Source organism: Cibotium barometz, chromosome 13, assembly GCF_041138505.1.
Source record: "Cibotium barometz isolate CiBa-2024 chromosome 13, ASM4113850v1, whole genome shotgun sequence".
Taxonomy (NCBI): domain Eukaryota; kingdom Viridiplantae; phylum Streptophyta; class Polypodiopsida; order Cyatheales; family Cibotiaceae; genus Cibotium; species Cibotium barometz.
The window spans coordinates 10,998,871-11,022,382 of record NC_141058.1 but is presented as its reverse complement, the minus strand read 5'-3'; the positions used below and the strand labels follow the sequence as shown (position 1 = coordinate 11,022,382).

At 37.6% G+C, this 23,512-nt stretch overlaps 1 protein-coding gene across 1 annotated transcript; it reads left to right on the top strand.

The window, feature by feature from the left end:
• The first annotated feature begins 18,392 nt into the window (after nt 1–18,392).
• LOC147632361 (uric acid-xanthine permease-like) lies at nt 18,393–23,223 on the top strand. The gene is made up of 12 exons (XM_086807185.1): nt 18,393–18,888; nt 19,217–19,286; nt 19,460–19,549; nt 19,799–19,849; nt 20,020–20,162; nt 20,243–20,410; nt 21,081–21,227; nt 21,309–21,428; nt 21,572–21,702; nt 21,828–22,009; nt 22,096–22,560; nt 22,778–23,223. Exons 1-12 carry the CDS (start codon nt 18,547–18,549, stop codon nt 22,909–22,911), a joined length of 2,043 nt encoding a protein of 680 aa, XP_086663311.1. The 5' UTR covers nt 18,393–18,546; the 3' UTR covers nt 22,912–23,223.
• The last annotated feature ends 289 nt before the right edge of the window (nt 23,224–23,512 follow it).

Here is a 23,512-nt window from a genome sequence, read left to right as displayed (position 1 = left end):
ACATAACAATGGATTACAAGAAGCATAACCACACTTGAAAAATGAAGTTAGCCAGTGTGGTTAACAACATCAAAGTGAAGACTTGATGTTTATCATAGGGAGGAAATCACATCATTAGATGCTGCATTAGAATAGAAAATGTTAATCATAGAAGAGCGCAAATTACATATATGCCAACTTAGGGATTAGGAACGTGCAGTCACTCGATAGCTCTCAAGAGAGAAAAACAAGAATCATTATAGAATTTTTAGAGGGTGGCACCAATTAAAGAGGATGATGTTGGAACATTAAAAAATGGTAAAAGTAAGCAGCCATAGAAGGATGGACAATTGTAAGTAAACAATGACAAGCCTATGAGAGGTAGATCCAAATGGTAAAAGGATGCACCATTGTGCCGAACAAGGTCATAATGATTATGGCGATAGAGTAAAGGAAATAATACTTAGTTTTTTAACGGTTGAGTTAGTGGAGATGCAAGAGAAGGAAGTTAATGACTGTCATACTATTATCGCTTTTGCATGCCAATAACCATTGTGGTGCTTATAGATAATGACAAGAGAACAAGCAAGTTAAATTTTCATTGTCTTCTAGAGGAAGCTCTTAAATATTTCTTCATCTAGCTTAAGGAGATGGTCCATATGATGCTTCTAGGCTTAACTTCTTTGCATAGCAATTTGGAGGCTCGGCACTAGGAACTCCATCATTGGCACAACTACCTCTGTGCCATATACTAGTTTGAATAGGGTTATTCTGGTCAAGACCTTGTATGCTATGCGGAATGCCTATAAAGCTAAATATAGGTTTTCATTCCAATCAATGCAATTTTCATTGACCAACTTTGTGAGGATCTACTTTAGGATTTTGTTGGTTGACTCGGCTTGACTATTGGCCTATGGATAATACACTATGGATTGCTTATGGATGTGAGTGACCAGTTCTCGGATGACATCATTTATAAAGTGCTTGCCTTGGTCACTAATCAGCTTGATTGGGCATCCGAACTACAGGCCGACGAAGTTGAGGCCCCATTTTTGGAATGGTTCTAGTGGAAGGATTGGAACTAGCTTCTGTACCCCCAGCCAGTGGAGGAGTTCATTCTCCTTGCACACTTCAAATTAGGCCAAGCCCTTTTAGGTACTTAAACTAAACTCAAGGGGCTACAATCTACTCGAAGGAATTGAAGCGAATCAGCGCGAATCGCCGGTGGTAGCCCGAATTGCAGGCACGTTTTTTTCTGAGAAAAATTGACATTGCGGCTTCCACAAATCAAAGTTCTCTAATTCCTCTTAGCTCAAGGTGTTTTCAAGTATGCTCTACAAGCTGATGAAGACAGAATTCAGTTTCATCAAGTCTACAGTGAGATCCAAGCTCTTCATCAAATCTGCAGGTGACTTTGGTAAAATAGAGATTAAGCTTTCAATATTTGGTTAAATCTTGTGTTTCTTGGCTTAATCCTCTACTAGACTCATTGCTATTGATGGCTTTGAAAGCATTTGAGCTCATTTGAAGTCTAAGGCACCAGATCTGGACTCCCCGTATACTCTATTTTTTACACATAAAACAGTGGATTAATTTACTAATCAATGATTAATCAGTGCTAATCACTATATTTTGGTGTAATTGAGGATTCAAATTAACCATTAGGTATCTGATACAGATCCCTATAACTTCAGATTGCAATTCGGAGTCGGTTTGATACTCCAACCATTCCGTACAAATTGGCTTCAGATTGCAATTCGGAGTCGGTTTGATACTCCAACCATTCCGTACAATTCGGAGTCGGTTTGATACTCCAACCATTCCGTACAAATTGGTTACCCTTGATTTAATGTAATTTCTAGAAAAATTATGCTGATAAATTTGTGATAATCATCATTTTGCATTTAACCCTTGGTAAATGCCTGTAAATCTCACTCAAATTCAAGATTATTCATAGCCAGAGTTGCATTTGGGAATGTGCATGAGAATGAATGCTATATGCATTATGTATTGGGCACATTGCATCAGTGTAAATATGGGATTAGACACTGCCCCTGTCCATAAGGCAAGAGGTAAGACCTCCCGCATAAATTTGGGTTTGCATTGCATAATGACACAAGATGAACATCAAAAGCCCAAAGGAACTGTCAGCAAAACACTTAAACATGCTGCTCACATGGAGCAAGAAGACCTGACGGACAAGCTCATGGCCCCAGCCACCATGAAAGAAGAAGAACATCTCCTTCCAAGAGGAAGATCCACACCAAGAAGATCTAAAGGAAGCATTGAAGGAAGACATGGACACGAGAAGAGAAGCTGCCCCAAGAAGACTGAAAGAAGAGAAAGACACGGACGCGTGAAGAGAAGCTACCACGAGAAGAAGACTGAAGACAAGAGACGATGTGAGGCTCCAAAGAGTGAGGAGCCATGTGAAAATCTTTGAGAGAGAGAGAGAGACCCCGCAACCCAATGTAACCTACCCCAACAAAGTAAAACCACCTCTGAGCCACCGATGATGTAGGCCACGTGGTAGATAGATGTATGTGTGAGCACTTTAGTCAAGGTCGCGGGCAACTATAGTAAGCCTTGGACACATAGAGAGAGAGAGTGTCAAGGACTATGAGTTTAGGGACTCGAGGCACTGGTCGCGCAGGCTATCAAGTAAGAGAGAAACTTGATATAGGGTCCAGGTGTGCTAAGATAACTTGAGGAGAGGTGTAGGCACTAGTCGCGGACTATCAAGTAAGGGGAGGCAAACTTGGTATAGGGTCTCTAGGTGTACTAGGTTCACTTGAGGGGAGGTGATAAAAATACAAGTGAATAAGGTGTGTGCGAGAACAAGCCCTTGGTTAGAGGCTGTAAAAGAGAATGAGTAAATGTGAAAGAACCTGTGAAAAGGTGAGAAGAATCTACTGGGAGAGAATAAAGGGTAGCATGAGAAGATTTAGGAAGTGTGGAGATATTCTCGGAAGTGGAGATATTTTGGGAGATATTCTGGGAAAAGTGAAGAGGTGGAGAGAATCAGGGAAAAGAGGTGGAGTGAATCATGGAGAAATCAGTGGGATTAGATGCTTTGATGTAAGCTCTATAAATTGAGACATTGCCCTAATGAGAATTTGCTGGTTTTTGAGTATCTATGCCTACATTAATCTATTTGTTAGTTACCCACTAATTACATCTTAATTATTTGCTAATCACTTTGTTAATGATATTGATTCTAGTGTTTGATCCACCATAGCTCATCACAATGCCCTAATTTCAACAAAAACATGTGTTTTAATAGTAAATATCCTTGAATCCAAAGAATAGTGTCTTCGGCATGAAAAGTTACACTCTCTTAGGTCATGTAGTATCCAAGAATAGTATTTCTATGGATGAAGTGAAGATCAGAAAGATTAGTGAATTAACACCTCTGAAAAATCTTAAATAATTACATGGGTTTTTCGGTCATGTGAACTATTATTGTCATTTTGTCTCAAACTTTATGATCGTTGCTTTACCTTTGACTACATTGCTTTACCTTTACCTTTGTTTTAAGCATAGATTAGTGGAAGCGCCAATCTTAATACATCCAAATTGGACCAAGGACTTTCATATCCATGTGGATGCCTCGATGGAATTTGGTGCGAGGTTATGTCAGTCTCATGACAATAAGGCGGATCATCCTTTTTATTATGTTAGTCAAAATTTGGGTGATGTGAAAAGAACTATACTATAACCAAAAAGAAATGCCTTTCAACGGTCTTCTCAGTTTAAAAGCTCCACCACTATCCATTGGGAAACAAATTTATATTTTATGTAGATCACAAGGCTTTGAAATATCTCTTGAATAAGCTAGAGTTATCTAGATGAGTGATTTGATGGATGCTCTTTTTTCATGAGTTTTATTTTCAAGTTATAATAAAAGCAGGAAAGACACATGTGTTAGCACATCATTTTTCTAGATTATTGACAAATGATCAGGAAATTAGAGTAGAAGATGATCTGATGCATCATTGTTCTTAGTGGAAACACATGGTATGTGGACATTGCTAATTTCATGAGCATCACTCAATATCCGACCATCTTTGATAGGAGGAAGAAGAAAAATATTTTGTTGAAATTAAGGTCTTATCATTTACTGGGTGGGTATCTCTATAAGTATTTCCCTTGGAAAGGAATTTATCACCGATGTGTGTGTGAAGGATCACTATCTTGAAGGCTCTACATGGTGAACCATGTGGTGGACACTTTACACGTGAACCAAAATCTCATATAGTTATCCTTATGAGGAGTTGATTATGTGGGACCAATAGATTCTCCATTGACAATATTGGTCTAATCCATATATCTTGGTGTGTATAGATTATGTCACAAAATGGGTGGAGCCAAAACCTTTGAAGACCGATCAAGTGGTAGATGTTTCCAAATTTCTCTACACAAACATAATTGTTGAAATTTGTGGTGCCATTGAAGGCAAGGTATGAGTAGAGGACCAGGATCAAGAGAATGCAGCCACATCACACTTTGACATTATCCCACATGAGCACATTTGTAAGAGGTGTACCCTCCTCATATAAAAAGAGACATTTTCAAGTAATGAAGAAAAGAGGCTCTCAAGCCTCTCTATAAGTACAAATTTCTATCTTGTAACCTAATTGTGCTTGAGTCAAGCTTGATTAAGTCATTAGGATTATCATTATGTTGCTAATTAGGCTACACCCACCATAGGATGAGTGTTCTTTAATCATAATAGTTAGTGTTAAGCACACCATAGCCATGCATGTTTGAAGTTGACATGGTATCAGAGCCTCCCTCTCCTCTTTAAGCTTCTCCAAATCATTATCTTAGCTCATATTAGCATAACAATTCATTAATTAAGTACTAAGCTACTAATCCCAATCTTATCCTTCTCACCCCCCCTTTATGGCCCCAAATTGAAAGGCTTGGCATTGCTTATCCTCTCCACCATTTTGAAAATCCTTCTAGCCACACATTTCTCTCACCTAGGCACCCAAATCCACTAGATGGATAAGACAAATTTTCTCCCAGCTACTCGCAAAATGATTAGTCAAAGTTGGGGTCAATTGAGAGTAAAATAAAATCTTTGGGGTATATTAGATTTGTACAAGCACTAAAATTCATCATTTGGCATTTGGATTATAGGCTAGAAGCAATTGATCACATTTCAACGCATTCTAACTACTGCCAAATTGTATGCAACTAGACATTGCCATATTGAAGCTCAAAAGCTCAATTGGTAAGACATTTGCAAATGGAATCCATAAACATTTCATCAATTGATAAGTTAATTGGGGAATGGTTTCATACCTGGGTCACACAAATGAAGTATCTTCTCATACACAAGAAGTTATGGAAATTAATTAAGGAAAATGCACCCACTAATCCAATTGAGGATTGGACTAAAAAAGATGAAAATGCACTCTCATTAATTGGATTGCACTTGGGAACTAATCTTATTAATCACATTGATTCCAAAACCACAACAAAACAAGCATGGGATGAGTTAAATTTAATATTTGGTTCCAAGGACGAAAATCAAGAAATTTATTTGAAAATAGAATTTTATTGCTTAAAGATGGAATTTAACGAGTCACTAGCACAATTCATAAGAAAAATGAAAAGTATCATGACCCAGTTGGATGGCATTGATGAAAAATTAGGATAAAAGGATGAACTTGCCATACTTATAAAAATCATGCCAAAGGAATATGGTGCACTTTTGACCACTCTAAAGAATTTACCTAAACCAACATTTGAGGGTTGTATTTGATCACTACTTGAAGAAGAGAAGCGACTAAAGAATGGAACACAAAGTACATCAAGGGCACAAGCATTCTATGCCAACAAGGGCATAGAATGCTACCATTGTAGAAGGAAAGGGCACTTCATAAGTGAATGCAAGATCAAACACAATCCCAAATGTGGACAATGCAACAAGCTCGAGCACAAGCCCAAATTCAGACTAAAGAAATAAGAGGCCAACTATGTGGAGGTTTCATCAAACAAAGAGAATATCCTTGATGATAATCTCTTCTAAACCAAGGCTACATCGACAAGCCTCACGACCTTAGCCATGATTGTAAAAGGTCACTGTATGAGTAGACCTAGTCCTTTGTATTATATTTTCTTATCACACCTGACCACCTGAGAGTAGTAATTTATGCACCTAGGGGCGGTGATGACATCTTGTATTACCACACTTGACCACCTTGAGTAGCATGTTGCAATAAGGGAAGTGATGTATCTTTTTCAATTCACATACAACCACCTTGTAGTAACCTATACAGCATGGCACCAAGGGGGGGTGTTGAAATTTGTGGTGCCATTGAGAACAAGGCATGAGTAGAGGACCAGGATCACGAGAATGCAACCACATCATCACACTTGGACATTATCCCACATGAGCACATTTGTAAGAGGCGTACCCTCCTCATATAAAAAGGCGTATTTTTAAGCAATGAAGACAAGTAGCTCTCAAGCCTCTCTATGAGTACAAGTTTCCATCTTGTACCCTAATTGAGTAAAGCTTGATCAAGTCATTAGGATTATCATTATGTTATTAATTATGCTACACCCACCATAGGATTAGTGTGCTTGAGTCAAGCTTGATTAAGTCATTAGGATTATCATTATGTTATTAATTAGGCTACACCCACCATAGAATTAGTGTTCTTTAATCATAATAATTAATGTTAAGCACACCATAGCCATGAATGCTTGAAGGTGCCATGGTTCATTTTTGACGATAACTATGCGCTTTGGATTCCCATTAGAGCTAGTAAGTGATTGTGGTTCTCAGTTCTTAAATGAAACAATTAACAAATTGAGATATATAAATTAAAGCATCATAAATTGACAATGTACTAATCAAGAACAAATGGCTAAGTGGAGGTCAATAACATAATTTTATGTGGGATATTAACTAAAACCATAATAGAGAATAGGAGGGATTGGGATGACGATTATATAAAGTGTTATGGGCTTATCATACATAAGGTTACACTACAAAATAATCGTTTCAATTTAGTGTATGGGATGGATGCGATATTTCCCACTAAATGAGAAATTCACAAATTAAGGGTAGCTTTAGCAATGCAATTAGGAGATTGAGCATCATTGATTGATCAATGATGAGCTTAGTAAAATTAGATAAGGAAATATTGGTAGCTATGCAAAAATGTAGGAAAGCTTTTGACATGATCGCAATATAAAGATCTATAAGTTTGAGCGAGATTTGGTACTAGTCTAAGGGATATATCAGAGGATGATTGAGGATCCTGAGTTAGAGGTTGAGCATTGGAGGAACTTAGCTCCATTTTTTACAGAGATTATGCTGCTTCCTGTTTGTTTATTTTGGGATAGGGTCATGGATTGGATAGATATCATCCTTGCAAGTAAATAGGTCACTCATAAATATGTAAGCGTAGCATGTGGGTTCAATTGAAGGGACTTTTAAAATCCTTTCTTTACACAATTTTTACATACAAAAAGGTACCATTTAAAGGGGGTATTCACAGATTGAATAGAAAAAGGATGTGTTTTATTCATGAAAAAATCAGAGATAAGGGTTTTTTAAAGTAGGACTTCCTTGAATGCATGTGATACTTCAGAGGGTTTACATATAGTGAACCCCTTGAGTATGCATCTTGTTTCATAGTTTTGTAGCATTAGAGCATTTAAGTGATGATGATTTAGGATATACTATAGGAATATAAGGCAATGAGGAGTGTGATGTTTGGGGACTTACTCGGAACTAATGACTATTTTGATAGAGGATGATGAGGTTATAGAGTGTTACACTAGTGAGGATGATAGTATCTTGGAGATGTCAGAAAAAAAGGAATTAATATGATGATGATTTTACGTTATGTAGTTGTTAATCTTTCTTTGTTTTGTTTTCTTTTTTCGGTTCGGTGTTTTAGTCGTTTTCATATTTGTTCTCATTGGAAAACTAAAAAATTTAAAAAATAGTAAAAATTCTAAAGTCACTAACATGCAAGGTAGTGTTTAGTGGTTAATGCAAATAATATTTAGATGTGGAGAATATCTTAAAATGGAGGAGTAGGTATGACAACAATAAGGAGCAATAAAGAGACTCTTTATGAAGATGGGAATGAGGTGTAATCAAACATTAATTTTAATGCTATTGTTCTTTTGTTAATGTGATATTTTCCAAAGCTATTAATTAAAATGGTGAAAGAGTATGTTAGTATAATTGGAAGAGTGAGTGTGTGAAGAATGATTATACGTGTATGAATGAATAAGAATGTGTGGAGGATATTTAATGAGAGGAGAATAACTCGTTTACATTCCATATTAGTTTGCTAGATTAACAAATTCTAAAACCTTACCTTTCTTAGGAGCTAGGCAAATCTAGCTATACTTATATACCACTTGGGTAGTGTCAAGGGAGTATGCCGAGCTACTCTGGCTAACTTTTAAGTGAATGGTTCATATAGCTTGTGCTCTAATTTTAGAACTATTATGTAAAGTGAAAGCGATATGTTAGAGTTATTAAATGGCCTTTAAATGGAAGTAATAACGAGGAAAAAGAAATAGCCTTTAAATAGAAGTAATAAATGAGGAAAAAGAAATAATAACGAGTTGATCGAAAAAGACAAAGAGAGTGAGAAAAGGAGAAAAAAATAATAAAAATGAGCATTACAGGAAGATAGCCATTGCCATATGCAGGTTCCTTTGGTAGGTTTTTGTGGAGTCTCTCCCTAGGACTCATGCCTTGGCCTTCATGGGGTGGGACCTTGCCAGAGGAGGGATGAAAAGAAGGATAAAACAAACAAAAAATAATAATTCTATTATAAAAACCGTAAGAAGATAGCTATCTCCATGTGAGATTCCTAGTGGGTTCCTTGGATTTTGTAATGGGGCCTCAGACCAATGCCTTGGTCTTTATGGGATGGGACCTTGCATGAAAAAGAAGAAAAATTAAAATAAATAGTAATGAGAAGATGAAAAGAAGGAGTATGGGGAACTAAAGAAGAAGTGGACATTTCATGAGAAAGAAGAAAGAAGAAAAATCATTATAAAACATTCTTATTTGTGAGATTAGTGTTAATGAAACCCTACCCTAACGTGTTGTGGGAAGTTTCCTATCTGCCGAGCTTGAGCCAAGCTCAAGAGCTCCATTTTATCCGCTCATCACCACCATTCTCCCACACTCATTGATGTCACACCGAGGTGGTTGCTCTGATTCAATGGGTGATGCAAGATCTCTCGCAAAAGATTGTGTGCGAGGGAGAGAGGGAGAGAGAGAGAGAGGGAGCAAGAGAAAACAAGTAATTAGAACTAATCACTCCCAAACCCTAACCCTAAGCATACCACACATGGTATATTAGAGTTGCAAGAGAGAGGGAGAGAGAGAACACTCCACTTCTATTGCACAAATGGGAGAGTACGTTACAAACAAGAGAAATTGGATTTTATAATTCCAAGACTTTTCCCACTAGGCCGCCCGGGAGTAAGTTACCGAGGCGCCCAAAACACAGTTACAAGGCGTTTCTCTATGGATTGGCCAACTGACCAAGATCCTCTTGTCTCTCCATCAAAGATCAATACTTGGGAGTGTCTTTAGGGCATTTCCCTCATTAAATGATGGGATTTACAATATATAGTGCCGGTGCTCATTACATAAGTGTGCAAACATATTCCCCTTCCTAAAGTAGACCAATATGTGGTTAACATACTCCCCTTCCTAAAGTAGATCACGTCCTCGTGATTGGTGAGGGGTTGTTGAGGCACGTGGGTAAGTGTTTCACTTGGTTGGTTCTCATGTCTCTCTGAAAATGAGAGGGGGTGGGGGAGTTAATAAGGTGGAAAGAGTTAGTGGAGTACTGGCGATTATCCAGCTAGTTTGATGGGCTCTTTGAGTGTATCTTTGAGTGGTTAGATAAGCTCTACCATTTGTAGTACTACCCCTTGGTTTGGTGACAAAGTCAAGGGGCAAGGTGGAGCTTCGTGAAGGAGGCTCCATTTGGAAAAAGAGGTGGGCAAATTGAGCTTTTGAGTGCCCATGGGTTGGGGTGTGGGCAAGTCCGTAGGATTTGAGGAGGAGGGGACTTGCCTGTCCGTTGGTTGCCAAACCATTTTTTGTCTATTGGATAGGTACTGGTGTTGTGGGTGTAGTTTGGGCAAACTACTGAGGTGTATGCCTTGGGAGCCAAATGATGGAATTGTCATCATAGAAGCCAACACTGTCTAGTAAAGAAGGTTCGTGGTTGTCAAGGCTTCTGAATTTTTTGTCAATGAGGCTTTGAGCGATGATGTGGTTGTCGATGCAGAGGAGAGGCTTTTGGTTGTCGCTTTGGGAGCCATAGGTGTGTGATGCTTTCATGGAAGCCTTGAGCTTTGAGCACGTTGGTAGGCACCCAGCATTGTTGGTTATGCTTTGCTTGGGGTTTCCTAACCCATGGCTATGGGACCTTTTATCGTAGCTTCCTGGGGAGATGATGTGGGGAATGAGCACATGCGACATGCTTGGGTAGCCAGAGGCAAGTGTTGCCTTCATAGTAGCCTTGTGCTTGTAGGTGGTTAGGGACAAGAGAACGCTGAAGCTTTGGCTTAGGATTGGTTTTTGTTGGCTTAATCTTTATGAGCTTGGGTTTTAGAGATGGCCGTTTGTGGATCCATAGTTTTGTCTAGCCATAGTAGATGGTGTAGACAAGTAGCGGATTGGTGCTCCCCTTCAGCAGTGCCAAAGATGTTAAGGATATCCTACTCTAATGTGTCATGGGAAGTTTCCTATCTTCCAAGCTCAAGCTAGGCTCAAGAGCTCCACCGTAGCCGCTCGTCACACCATCGTCCTCCCACACTCGTTGTCCACACCGAGGCAGTTGCTCTAATCCAACAGGTGATGCAAGCTCTCTCACGAAGATCGTGTGGGATCTTTGTGAAAGAGGATCACATTGGTTAACCTAATCACTCAAGAGAGAGGGAGAGAGGAAGCAAGAGAAAATAGGTGATTAGCACTAATCACTCCCAAACCCTAACCCTAAGCACACCACGCATGCTAGATTAGAGTTGCAAGAGAGAGGGAGAGAGAGAAAACTCCACTTCTATTACACAAATGGGAGAGTGTGTTACAAACAAGAGAAATTGACTTTTATAGTTCCAATCCTTTTCCCACTTGGTCGCCCGCTGGGAGTAAGTGACCCGAGGCACCCAAAACATAGTTACAAGGCTTTTCTCTATAGATTGGCCAACTGACCAAGATCCTATTGTCTCACCATCGAAGCTCAATATTTGGGAGCGTCTTTAGGGATTTTTCCTCAATGGGGTCTTTAGGGAGTTTTCCTCAATGGGATTTACAATATATAGTGCCGACGCCCATTCCATAAGTGTGTGGACATAGTTGTCATAGTAGAAATGTGTTAGTCAATATGTGGTTAACAATTAGATAGTGAGCTTTAGAGCTTAGTTACCAAGAAGGTTATGCTAGAGACTAAGGTCATAACCTCATAGACATGTTCTTATGTAGTGTTTAAGTATTGGGTGAATCTAGCTTGGTTTCTAAGTGGTTAGTTTAGCATTTTCTCTTTTTAGCATGCCTAAATAGAGATGTGGTCGAGTTATGCGATTCAGTTCTGATACTCAAGTGAGGAAGTGAAAACGCTTCATTAATACATACTTTCAAGTGATGTTTGAGTGTAAGTTTCATTTGGGATAGTTTATTATTCTTCTATTTCCCAAATGGGAGAGTGCGTTATAAATAAGAGAAATTGGCTCTTATAGTTCCAAGCCTTTTCCCACTAGGCTGCCTGGGAGTAAGTGACCTGAGGTGCCCAAAATATAGTTACATGGCTTTTCTCTATGGATTGGCTAAGTGACCAAGATCCTCTTGTCTCACAATCGAATCTCAATACTTGGGAGTGTCTTTAGGGTGTTTTACTCAATGGGATTTACAATATATAGTGCCAATGCCCATTACATAATTGTGCGGACATAGTTGTCATAGGAATGTGTTAACCAATATGTGGTTAACAATTAGATATTGAGCTTTAGAGCTTGGTTACCAAGAAGGTTATGCTAGAGACTAAGGTCATAACCTCATAGACATGTTCTTAAGTAGTATTTAAGTATTGGGTGAATCAAGCTTGGTTTCTGAGTGGGGTAGTTTAGCATTTTCTCTTTTTAGCATGCCTAAATAGAGATGTGGTTGAGTTATGCAATTTAGTTATGATACTTGAGGAAGTGAAAATGCTTCATTAATACATAATTTAATGTCATGTTTGAGTGTAAGTTTTATTTGGGATAATTTATTAGTAAATAGCTTTATATTTAGATCTTATGAAGATACATCAAAGCAAAACTGTTGGGATAATAATTGTTTATGCTTGCAGGGATGCTTCTCATTTAAGTGTGGGGGGAATGATAACACACAATTTTAAGAAAAAATTGCCAAATTGTTTTAGCTAATAAAGAATTTATTTTCAAATTTTGGTAGTTTTTAAAGCAAAAATTAGAAAAATAGCTTTTTTAGTTTTTAAGGAACTGTGAAGTGTATTTCCCTTGAACTTATGGTATCCTTCAACTTTAAGGGAAGGAGGAGGTTACATGGAGAAATTACGAATTTGAGAGTATCACTATTTGAAGGGGGAGGTAGAATGAGCTAGATGTGTATGGATACTACAAAGAGATAGTCAATCTTAAAGTTTTAGGACATGCCAAATGCAATGGAATCATCTATTCTACATTTTGAGGCCTATAGAAAAAATTACTAGTAATATTAATCATGATAATGAAGGTTACTAAAATCGGAGATTTGTGAGCTGATTATACATATTCTTGCTCTCTGTCTTGTCTAATATTGATTACCTAATTGATTGCTAAGTATGAGATGGCTTATTCTTATCAATTCTTATCACAACCTTTCTCTCTCTCTCGTGCATAGTATTGATTACCTATTGATTGCTTAAGTATGGAGGGCTTATTCTTGTCAATTCTTATTATAATTACTCTGTATTCCATGCTTAACTAGTGCTTAGTGGGTTTTGTGAGCAAATAGGGATGGAGGATTGCCAAGAAATGATAGCTTAAGAATGTAAAAGATTTAGCAACACATTCTTGGGCTCCACTACATTCAAATCAATCATTGTGTTGAGGTATTTTCCTTGTGTTTAGGCAAATATGATAATAATTAGTGACAATTAAGAGTTTAAATGAATAATTAGTGAAATATTGATTTATACATATGCAATGAGATATATTTTACTGAATGAATATATTAGCTCACTAATCCACCAAGATTAAGGGTGGTTTTAATCAATTTTACTAATCATGGTTATAATGCACTTAATAAAGGAAGTATAAGTTTTAAAAATCATATGTGAGTTCTTATTTTTTTTTTAAACAATATATAGAAAAATCTTATTTTAAAATTTGATATGTTTTAGATGGGTTTTACTAATTAACAATTAGTTTCTAAAATATGTGTTTTGATAAATATTTAAAGAAAGTATCTAAATGAAGAAATCAAGAAAAATGGTGTGGTTTATAATGTATCAAAGCATTTTTTAGTCACATAAAAAGTTTAAAGATCATTAATGCATGTTTGATTGTGCTAATTATGATTGTAATTAGTTTTAAAAAGGTTTGAAAGTATTTGAATAATTAATAATAACTAGAAAATGGGCTCAATTAAATGTGGAAAATTAGGAGAATGTTTCTCTATTTTGAAAGATTAGTAAGAGGTGGTTGAAGTACATAAATTATTTTAAAAAATAATAAGAAGAAAAATTTTGATTTTCTATGCTATTTTTAAGAAAATTGCTAAGGTAAAATTTAAAAGGAATTTCATGTGTAAAGCTTCCGTAAAGTGAAAATGGAGCCAAATGAGCGACAAGTATTCATTGGTGAATCATCTAGAAGGATTGAAAGAGCTCAAGAAGCTTATCTTACTCAAGAGAGCACTAGAGACAGACGGGCCAACAGTGAAAATATTGGGGAAAAAGCTATGGGTATCATGAAATTGCAAAAGTTTCCATCTAGATTGACCATAATGGGGTGCTCTTGGAGCGATCGGTCACTTTTGACTATGCCAAGGCATGAACCAAAGAACTTGGATAACCCAAAAGTAGTTTGTCACTTCACACTATGCATCCCTACACAAGAATCCTCTTGTTTTTGACCATTTGGTGTGTCAACATGGCACAAGGACCAATTGATGTGATCAAAGAATTCGCAGAGTAGTACTCAAAGCTAGAGTGAGAGAGTTGGTCCATTCTCATTTTAGCGCCTAGATGAGAATTGGCATGATGTGATGTTTGTTGGAGTAACCACACAGCCCATGAATGCCTTGACAACACATGAATGCTACTCACATAACCAAGGGTACTATATAACTAAGCATTAGGTTTCTTGCTATGAAATTGCTAATTAGTTATTTAGATTACCATTACTATCATAGAAAATAGCTTCTCTTTTTCTTTCTCCCTATTTCTTTCTCTCCTTTTATATTGCATTCCTAATTATCTCTCTCAATCTCACATAGTCCGATTATGTTTTTCTTCCTAATCTATCTCGCACAAATTTAATTCTTTGATTTATCTAAGTCATACACATGATAAGATCTCTAGATATCTAGGGTGAATAATGCTTAGTTATATCTCTAGCTTCTAAGAACTTTCCACATGCTCCCCACTATTAAAGCCAAAGGAAACTTCTCTTTTAATAGGAAAAGTATAGTGGAAAGATCGAGGGGTCTATCTCTATCATATACATACTTAAAGATAATCACTCTTACACTCACTTACATAATACCATATATATAAGCTTGATAATCTAGAATTAACATTACATATTATCTTTTGATAAAAACTACTCACCACAATCTATAAAACTCAACACTTATTACTCAAAACATTCATATTCACCTCACAATTATCTCACCACCTCACAATTTTCTCATAAAAATGACCCAATTCTATAAAGCAAGTACTAATAAATTTCTAAACCCATTATATTTTAGTTTTCACACACCTAATCTCCTTAGTGAGGACTCTTAGTTTACTTTCGAACTAGTGTGTCTGGAAAAATAAGGGAGGTCAGTTGTACTCATGGTCCAGTATGGCTCCCTAATGTTGGCGTGTAAAATGAAGTCTCATATTTAAAGGTCAAGTTGGAATAGGATTGAGCAATTATTCGACCTGGTCGCAAATGTATAAACACTTGAATTGCTTGTGGGAATTCTTTTATGATAATTTTATGCTTCTAAAGTTTATGTTCTTTTTATAATGTTTTTTTTATGTTTTTTTAAGATTTTGACAAGAAAACAATAAAATTACAAAAGAAAAGTAAAAACATGCAAGGTGCATATAATCAATGTAATTATTAATTCTTTTTGTCTTAAAAAAATCCACTCTCTGGAATCTAGTTAGATCAAGGATCCGAATGACAACAAATGGGTAATCTGCATGGCAAATGATCCGAACATGCTGCAATCTAAAGAAGCAAAAATCTAAAAATTTAGCAATCTGAATATCTTAATGATTAAAAGATTGGATCGTCGATGATCAAGATACAACTACAATCTGGATTATCAATGATTTGGAGAGAAGATCGACAATCGAGAAATGTCATTGATCTAGAATGGGAATTACCTGATCTAAAATAGGTAAATATCTAAAAGGCAAAGCGATTCGAACTTAAAGCAATCTAGTTCTTGGGACGATGTGAAAATAAGATCGATGCTCAGGATTCTTGAGTGTACATTAACCAATCGAGATTGAATGCGAGCTAGGTCATTGACTCGAATTTGGAATCAACAATTCAAAATCTGGATTAGGATCAATGTAGGTTGGGTCACAACCGAATTTAGGATCAACGATCCAAAAGTGCATTAATAAAACTAGTTTGGTAATAGGACATAAATGTGTTCATGGACATATTTATGTCCTTATTATTGACCAATTTTATAGAATGATTTGGAATACATGGATAGTGAAAATTAAAGTTTTTCTTTTTCATATCATCAGGTACATAGTAAAGGAAAATTGGGAATTTCGGGATCACGTAGGTTAGGCTTTTCAACTCAAGAATTCATAGTCAATAATTATAGTCATAACTTGTAGAGCTTTTTGGGCTATATTTTGATTAAGGGCTTTAATTAGCCAATTTAAAGCTTTTAGATGTGCATTTCTTTGCAAACATATCTATGGTGTAATATAATCCATATTAGGCTCAAAAATTAATTAGAACTCCAAAATTTAGGTCTTAATAAAAATTCTAAGATATTTAGCTGTCACAACATAATTTAACTTTGAGGATTTTTATAGCTAATCAAACAATCATAGACTAGGACCAAATCTTGCACACATTTTCTATACAATTTTATGCTTTGTTGGTGCATTTTGTGGAGAGCTAATCACATATCCTTTTCGGCACTTTGTTTTAGACAAAAGTTTATAAATTTTGAACTATATTTATTACTGATAACCTCACATATTTTTAAACATATCATAATATTTTAAGTGGAATATCTAGTCATTTTATATGATAATAAACACTATTTTCATAAGTTTCTCACTAGATGATCCAAATATAAGCAAGGATTTATTTATGTTGTTTCACTTCAATGCAGTTTTAAAAGTTGAGACCATAAAATGTTTAGATATGAATTCTTGACTGGTTACTTTAGTGGAGACATTGATTTGTCATTAGGAATTTTTTGAGGTCATTTTTGGACCTTGTAAGGAAGTTTGATCGGAATATTCCCTCCAAAAAGGGGGCACCGGATAAATTTTTTGCAAACGAACTCCAAATTTGTCGGACCTCACATATTTAGATTCTACTCTTCAAAAGTTATCCATATATTGATATATAACACCATTGTGTTCGGAGAAGGGACAAGATAGATACCTAGAAGATTCCTTTTTGCACTAATGATAATGCTAATGATAGCAGTGAATTATAATGACAAGGTGAGAGGTTTAGCTCAAAACCTCATATATTTGATCCATTAGATAGAGTGTCTTTTTATAGGCTTGAGGACATCTCCATTAGCTATTAAGCATAGCTCATAAGCTTGCTTAACCATTCCCTAGTCTTTTCTAGATTTGAGCACCATCTCCCTAGAAGTCAGCACGGAGCACCCCCTTGTGACTTACACAAAGGTTTCTCAACGTGTGACCTACATGAATGTGATATAACAAACGTGCATTAAACTAAATTCCATCTATACTATCATTTTAAAGTAAGGTTCTTTTGTGTTCATGCTACTTGAGAACCTTGTGTAACAAGCATAATTAGTAACCATGCATTCACTTCTATTAGGCTTGTATCCATGTTGTGTCCACAAGGTATGGGACAATGAACTAGGTTAAAACTATAGAATACAATTAGTATGCTAGATCTTGAGTGCTAAATCCTAGTTCGTTAAACAAATGATGTGCTAAGCAATCATGCAATAAGAGATGCATACTATTTCTACTGAATGAGTCCTTTTAATCAATCAAAGTAGCATTTATTTTTCGGTTGTGGGATTAAAGAAATGAAAAATTAGGACTACAATATTACGTGATGTGGCGATTGTTCTTTGTTTTATGAATTGACATATATTTATTTTATCATATATATATGGGCCATGTATGAATTGAGATGTAAAGTTTGATGCCTCTCACCATAATACATATGATACCTCACATAGTTGAATTCTTGAACATGTGAATCTTCTGTTGCAAAGCTTAGACAAGCAAAAGGTATTGGTTTCTAATTCTTGTTACTTTGTATCTCTTGGTCAATGTAGTCTAATTATAGTTTTTTTAACACGTCCATAACGATATTTTATATGTTCACATTAGAAAAAATAGCCCCTTTGATGCTTTAAAAATGTGTGTGTATGTTTTTCTAGCTCGAGCATAAGCTATCAAAAAGCACAAGAAAGTAAGAGTTATACTTTTGACAATAATTAATTGTAGTTGGAGAACTATATATATATGTATATGTATGTATGTATATATTCACCAATTTCTTTATTGCTGTTTTTCCTATCGAAGGATAGTTATTGGAAAGCCAACGAGTTGACGAGTCTCAGGTTCGCGCTGGGACTTCATATCGAAGGGTTTCAATCAAGTGGAGTGCCCTTTATCTTTCACAGTTTTCATGGCTAGGCCACCACACAGTCGCTGCTCCTCATAATATTTTGAAGCGCCCGTTAATAATAATACTGATCAGTGCTAGCGTGCTCATAGTTGACGAGTCCCAAGTACTGGAAATAGGCGACATGGATACACCAACGCAACCCACAGGTACTCCCCCCTCCCTTTCAAAAGGACCCACCTTCTTTGCCACACCCATCAGCCCATATTACCTTAACACAATTCCTTGTCTTCACTAAGCACCCATGCCAATCACTGCACTGTACCCATTTACTTGAGTAATTCAACCATTATTGTTTCTGCATATTGTTAATTTTTCACATGCATTGGTACCCCTATGCTCCTTAAACGTTGGCGTTCCTATTGCTGCATAAGTACCCCTTGATTGCATGTGATCTTGGTATCCCTGCACAATTCCTTGCTGCATTTTAGTCGCCAAAGAGATAGAGAGGGAACTATGGAGGAGAACAATCCGCATAACAGCAATGGTTTTGTTAGCAAGGAGATGGCTGCTATAGACTTTGACATGAATAGATATATGAGCGAAGAGGATAGGGCCATCTCCATTGCTAGCTCCAACTGCACGACGCTAGATCAGAGAGAGGGTGTCATTCATGAGGGTAATGTAAGAGGGTCATCATGGTGGAGCATGCTTGTTGGGGACTATGACTGGGGTTTTCTCTGCACTCCTCGCATCCCCTTTCGCCCGAGAACCAAGCAACCCCCTTTCTTCACCAAAGACGAGAAAATTCCCTTCCTCTTGGCTGCTGTAATGGGCCTGCAGCATGCACTGGCCATGGCAAGTGCTCATTATATGTGTTGCCACACGTGGACGTTATTAATATCTATAGTTGTGATTATTAAGCACAACTATATATCATGTTGTTACTATCACAAGGTTGCATTCTATGGCTGCACTCATGTATTTGGGATTATCAAGAGTACCTTGAAATGAAGTGCACATGGTTCACACATGTTTTAGCTGTAAGTTACGTATTTAAGGAATATATCCAGTTGATTCTAGTCTTTGTATAGATTTCATATAAAAGTTAAGATATATATATACATATATATTTCATGAATCATGGAAGACAATTTGTCAAGCTCTGTGCTTTGGGAAATTGCAGGTAGCTGGCATCATTACTGCACCGGCCGTAATTGCGAGTTCAGCTGGCTTCACCTCAAAAATCCAAGCATGTGTGTATGTTTCCCTCTTTGCATGTTACTTGCTGTGGCTTCAATTCTTATGTTTGTGATGAGTAATGTAGAGGGGAAATGGCAACAATTGTATCTTGATCTTTTGATTATGATCATCTGATAAAGTTCTCTAACATGACTACTGGTTTTCTTAAACCTTGTGGCATGAACAGATATGGTGTCATCTGCATTGATTGTGACATCACTTGCATCATTCATCCAGGTGTATCAAGTCAGATTACCTTTTACGAAGTATGTGATAGGTGAGTTTTGCTCTTTTTGAAACTACTGACATGCATGTAAAACCATGAAATGTAACAGTCCTGGCCCATGGGACGGGTGGGGAGGTGGATGGGCAAGGTTGCTCATTCATCCCTCACAGGCAGCCTGGATGGGCTGTTGCTGTCAGGCGCGCATTCTCATGTCTCCAGTATTAGGTTTACTAGTAATTTTTCCATAAACTTTAATTTACACCTCAATCTTTTGACTAAAGTACATTGTTTTTCCTTAAGGATCGGGCCTGCTGTCTGTCATGGGTACATCCTTTGCCTATGTACCTGTGGGTAAGTTAATTTTCTGCTTGCTACTACCCACATCGTTCTCTTTTTAGAAAAGCTTTTACATGTAATGAATTTGTCTCTTTGATCAAAACATTTTGAAAAACTGATGCCATGCTACAACGCATTCCGTTTTTCAAGATTTTAGAGGCAACCTATTTTTGTATTGTTAACAGCCCAGCAAGTTCTGCCAAATTTGATGTCATGCTCCTGCAATGGAGTTTCTTGTAAAGTTGGTGGATCCTGTCAGCAGTGCTCACAACCCTTGGAGGGGCCTTGCAATACTGAAGAGGAAGCTTATGGAGCCATACTTGGAACTGTGAGTATCTCAATAATAAGCCATAACTTTCAAATATCTAGCATACACTCAATTGATGTGTATTATGCCATTGTAATCAGGTGATGGTCGTATGCTGGTTTCAAACTGCTCTCTCCTTTCTCTCGCCAAGAGTCATTCGGCGCATTTTTCCACCTGTTGTCACTGGAACTTGTCTGGTTCTTCTCGGAGTTTCCCTTGTGGGCACAGGATTTGAATTATGGGGTGGCGGTCAGGCTTGTGCCAGCCAGGTTGGAGTCTTTGTGTTAAGCTCTTTTCATATAAGTAATCCTAGATGTGTGTGTGTGTGTGTGTGTGTGTGTGTGTGTGTGTGTGTGTGTGTGTGTGCATGTGTTCAGTTGGTATATTTATGGAATGTGCATGACTCCTTGAAGAATACCTGCTTGATTTTATACTCTTGTTTACCACATGTGCATCACAATGGGTCATGCAAAGCCAGGTTGCAGTCCCTGTGTTATGCTCTTTCTAGATGAATAGATCCTAGACAGTGTTGTACGTGTGTCCCACTCCAAGGATTCACTTGGTGTATGTATGGAATGCCACCTGCATGCATGACCCCTTGAGAAAAACCATGTGGGATTTCTTCACCGTCTATACCCAAGAAACTTTGATTTTATACCCTTGTTTACCACATACGCAGAGGTCTTCATGTGTAAAAACCTTTCTGCTCATTGTGTAAAGGTTGTTTGTTGAAGCCCACATTGTGAACCCAAATACTCATTTCATGAGTGAAACCTTGGTGGAGGGAGGGGGCGCTTGTGATACATGTCCTTGCCAGTGCCCAGACTAGAGGTCCTAGTTATTGAGCCTGTCTTTCAGAAATGATGTCTTATCTTCTGCGGTATCTTTAAAGCAATCAACTACCTAGCAGTTGATATTGAACATCACTTGCATCTGCAGGTTTTGACAGCAAAAATACTCTGCACAGGTAATGGAGATGTGGTGTTACCATTTGCACATAGGTACTATGTGGGACTGGGTCTTGTGGTCTTTATATCTTTCATTGTGGTAGAGATGCTTGGCTCACCATTCATGAGGAACACTCAGGTATCAGTCCATCTTGTATGTGTGTAAGTCTTCAAAGCTTTTGTAGTGATACTCATGCTGTATTGGATCTGGTGAGAACAGGTGATAGTTGCCCTAATCATCTCAATCATAGTTGCATCAGCTGTGAGAGTTAGACAATGTCAAGAAAATTGTGCAGCACCAGTATGCCAACAGCCTGTCTGCTACAGTGTCCTACCACAAGTAAGACTTTATGGCATGTGGCCAGATTGGAGTTTTATTTGGATAATTTTTGGTGCAGGCTTTAGTTCCTTCGAGATTATGGGCTCCGTCTTGTAATGACAAGAAATTCCAGGTATTGATTCTAACCTGTTGTGGTGTTGTAGGGAGTTGTCTATAACATCACATCAAACACAGTCAGTGGATCCCCCGTGTCTTTTTACTCAAACAGCACAGTTTGCAGTCAGCCCCAATGTCCTCCTGCAGTTTGTGATGGCATCATTTGCCAGACTTTAAGGTAACTCCCCTTTGATCTCTCAATTTCTATTCAATCTAACTTGCTTATTATCAGAATGTTGCTGTGGAAGAAGAGAGTATTGTAAAAAGCCTTGAAGCCATTTTGGAACTTGTATGTATGACCAGGTTTGTGACAGGCAAACAAATCTCTCAAGCCCATTGGGTGACCTTTCTGTGGACACGCAAGTTTCCACTGAAATTCTATGCTCCTGCCGTCTTGCCATTGCTAGTTGCTTCAATAGTTGCTGCTACCGAATGCATTGGAGATGTCACTGCAACAACAGAAGCAAGTGGGCTAAAGCCTTACGGTCTCTCTCTCTCTCTCTCTCTCTCTCTTCCAACTGTTGTCTTTTCCTTCAATATAAACTGTTTCATCCCTCCAACTTCTTTGCAGGTCCTGAATTTGAGAAGTCAATACAAGGTGCTTTACTAGCTGATGGTCTTAATGCCTTCTGGGCAGCATTGGGAACATCAATACCATTAACCACCTATGCACAGAACAATGGGGTTATTTCATTATCTCGATGTGCATCTCGAAGAGCTGGATATGCTTGTTGTGTGTGGCTCTTTCTGTTGGGAGTATTTGCCAAATTTGCAGCTATCTTTGTCACCATTCCGAACTGTATTCTAGGTGCCATCACAACTTGTCTGGTTGCAAGTGTAGTGGTCTCTGGGATACATGTGATAAATTTAAGGGAAGGTTTAACTCGTAGGAACCGGTTTATTGCCACATTTGCAATGGGAATCGGCCTTGGTGTAAATTTAGTCCCTTCGTGGGTGAACATCACTGGACAGTCTGGTTATCCTAATGAGGGTAACTTATGGCCTGTAAATCCACATTGGAGTGCAGGATATCGGGGTACTCTCTCTCTCTCTCTCTCTCTCTCTCTCTCTCTCTCTCTCTACACACACACACACACACACACACACACACACACACGCACACAAAAAAAAAAACTGAGTGAGTGCATGTTTATCGCAGCATGCATGGTGTGTAAATTTATATTGGTAGATGAGTTACACACATGCAATTCAAGCATCTTATGTGATCTAAGCACACATTTGATTTATGGCAGGTTTCCGAGACTCTATAATTTTATTCATCTCTAATGGCTTCTCCATTGGAGGATTCACAGCCTTCTTACTCAATCTGGTTTTACCATTTGAGAATGACCAAGAAAAACACATACAAGAACTAGAATCAAGTTGATAAAGAAATCGAGTTTGTAGAGGTTGAAGAGTAGTGCATATAGGTTTTGCAACAAGGTGGCTATTAACTCAAGGTTAACACGGACCGCCGACATGCATCAATAACGCACACAGCTACAACTTGGACAAGCTTAATGGAAGTGTGTATTGGTCTACTGGAGATAAGCCATCTAAAACGAGCCAAGAGCATGCACAAGCAGTGCGGAGTCATTAAAGAATGTACACACATAATGGGGACCGCCTAAAAGATCCTTGTATACCCTCACTTATGTGGTCTGTTTAAATGAGAATTAATAACTTATTCCAATTGTTATATTTCTCGCATAATTGCGCTTAACAATGTACTCAAGCGATGACCGATCTAAGTGAAAGAACTGGCATCCACCCAATGTGTGCTTAGACTAGCCTAGACAATGATCTAAGTGAAAGAGGTGGCATCCACCCTCACTTATGTGTTGTCTTTTTAAACAAGAACTAATAACTTATTCCAATTGTTGTATTTATCGTATAATTGCACTTAATAATGCACTCAAGGGATGACCCATCTAAGTGAAAGAACCGGCATCCACCCAATGTGCGCTAACTTATTCCAATTGTTGTAT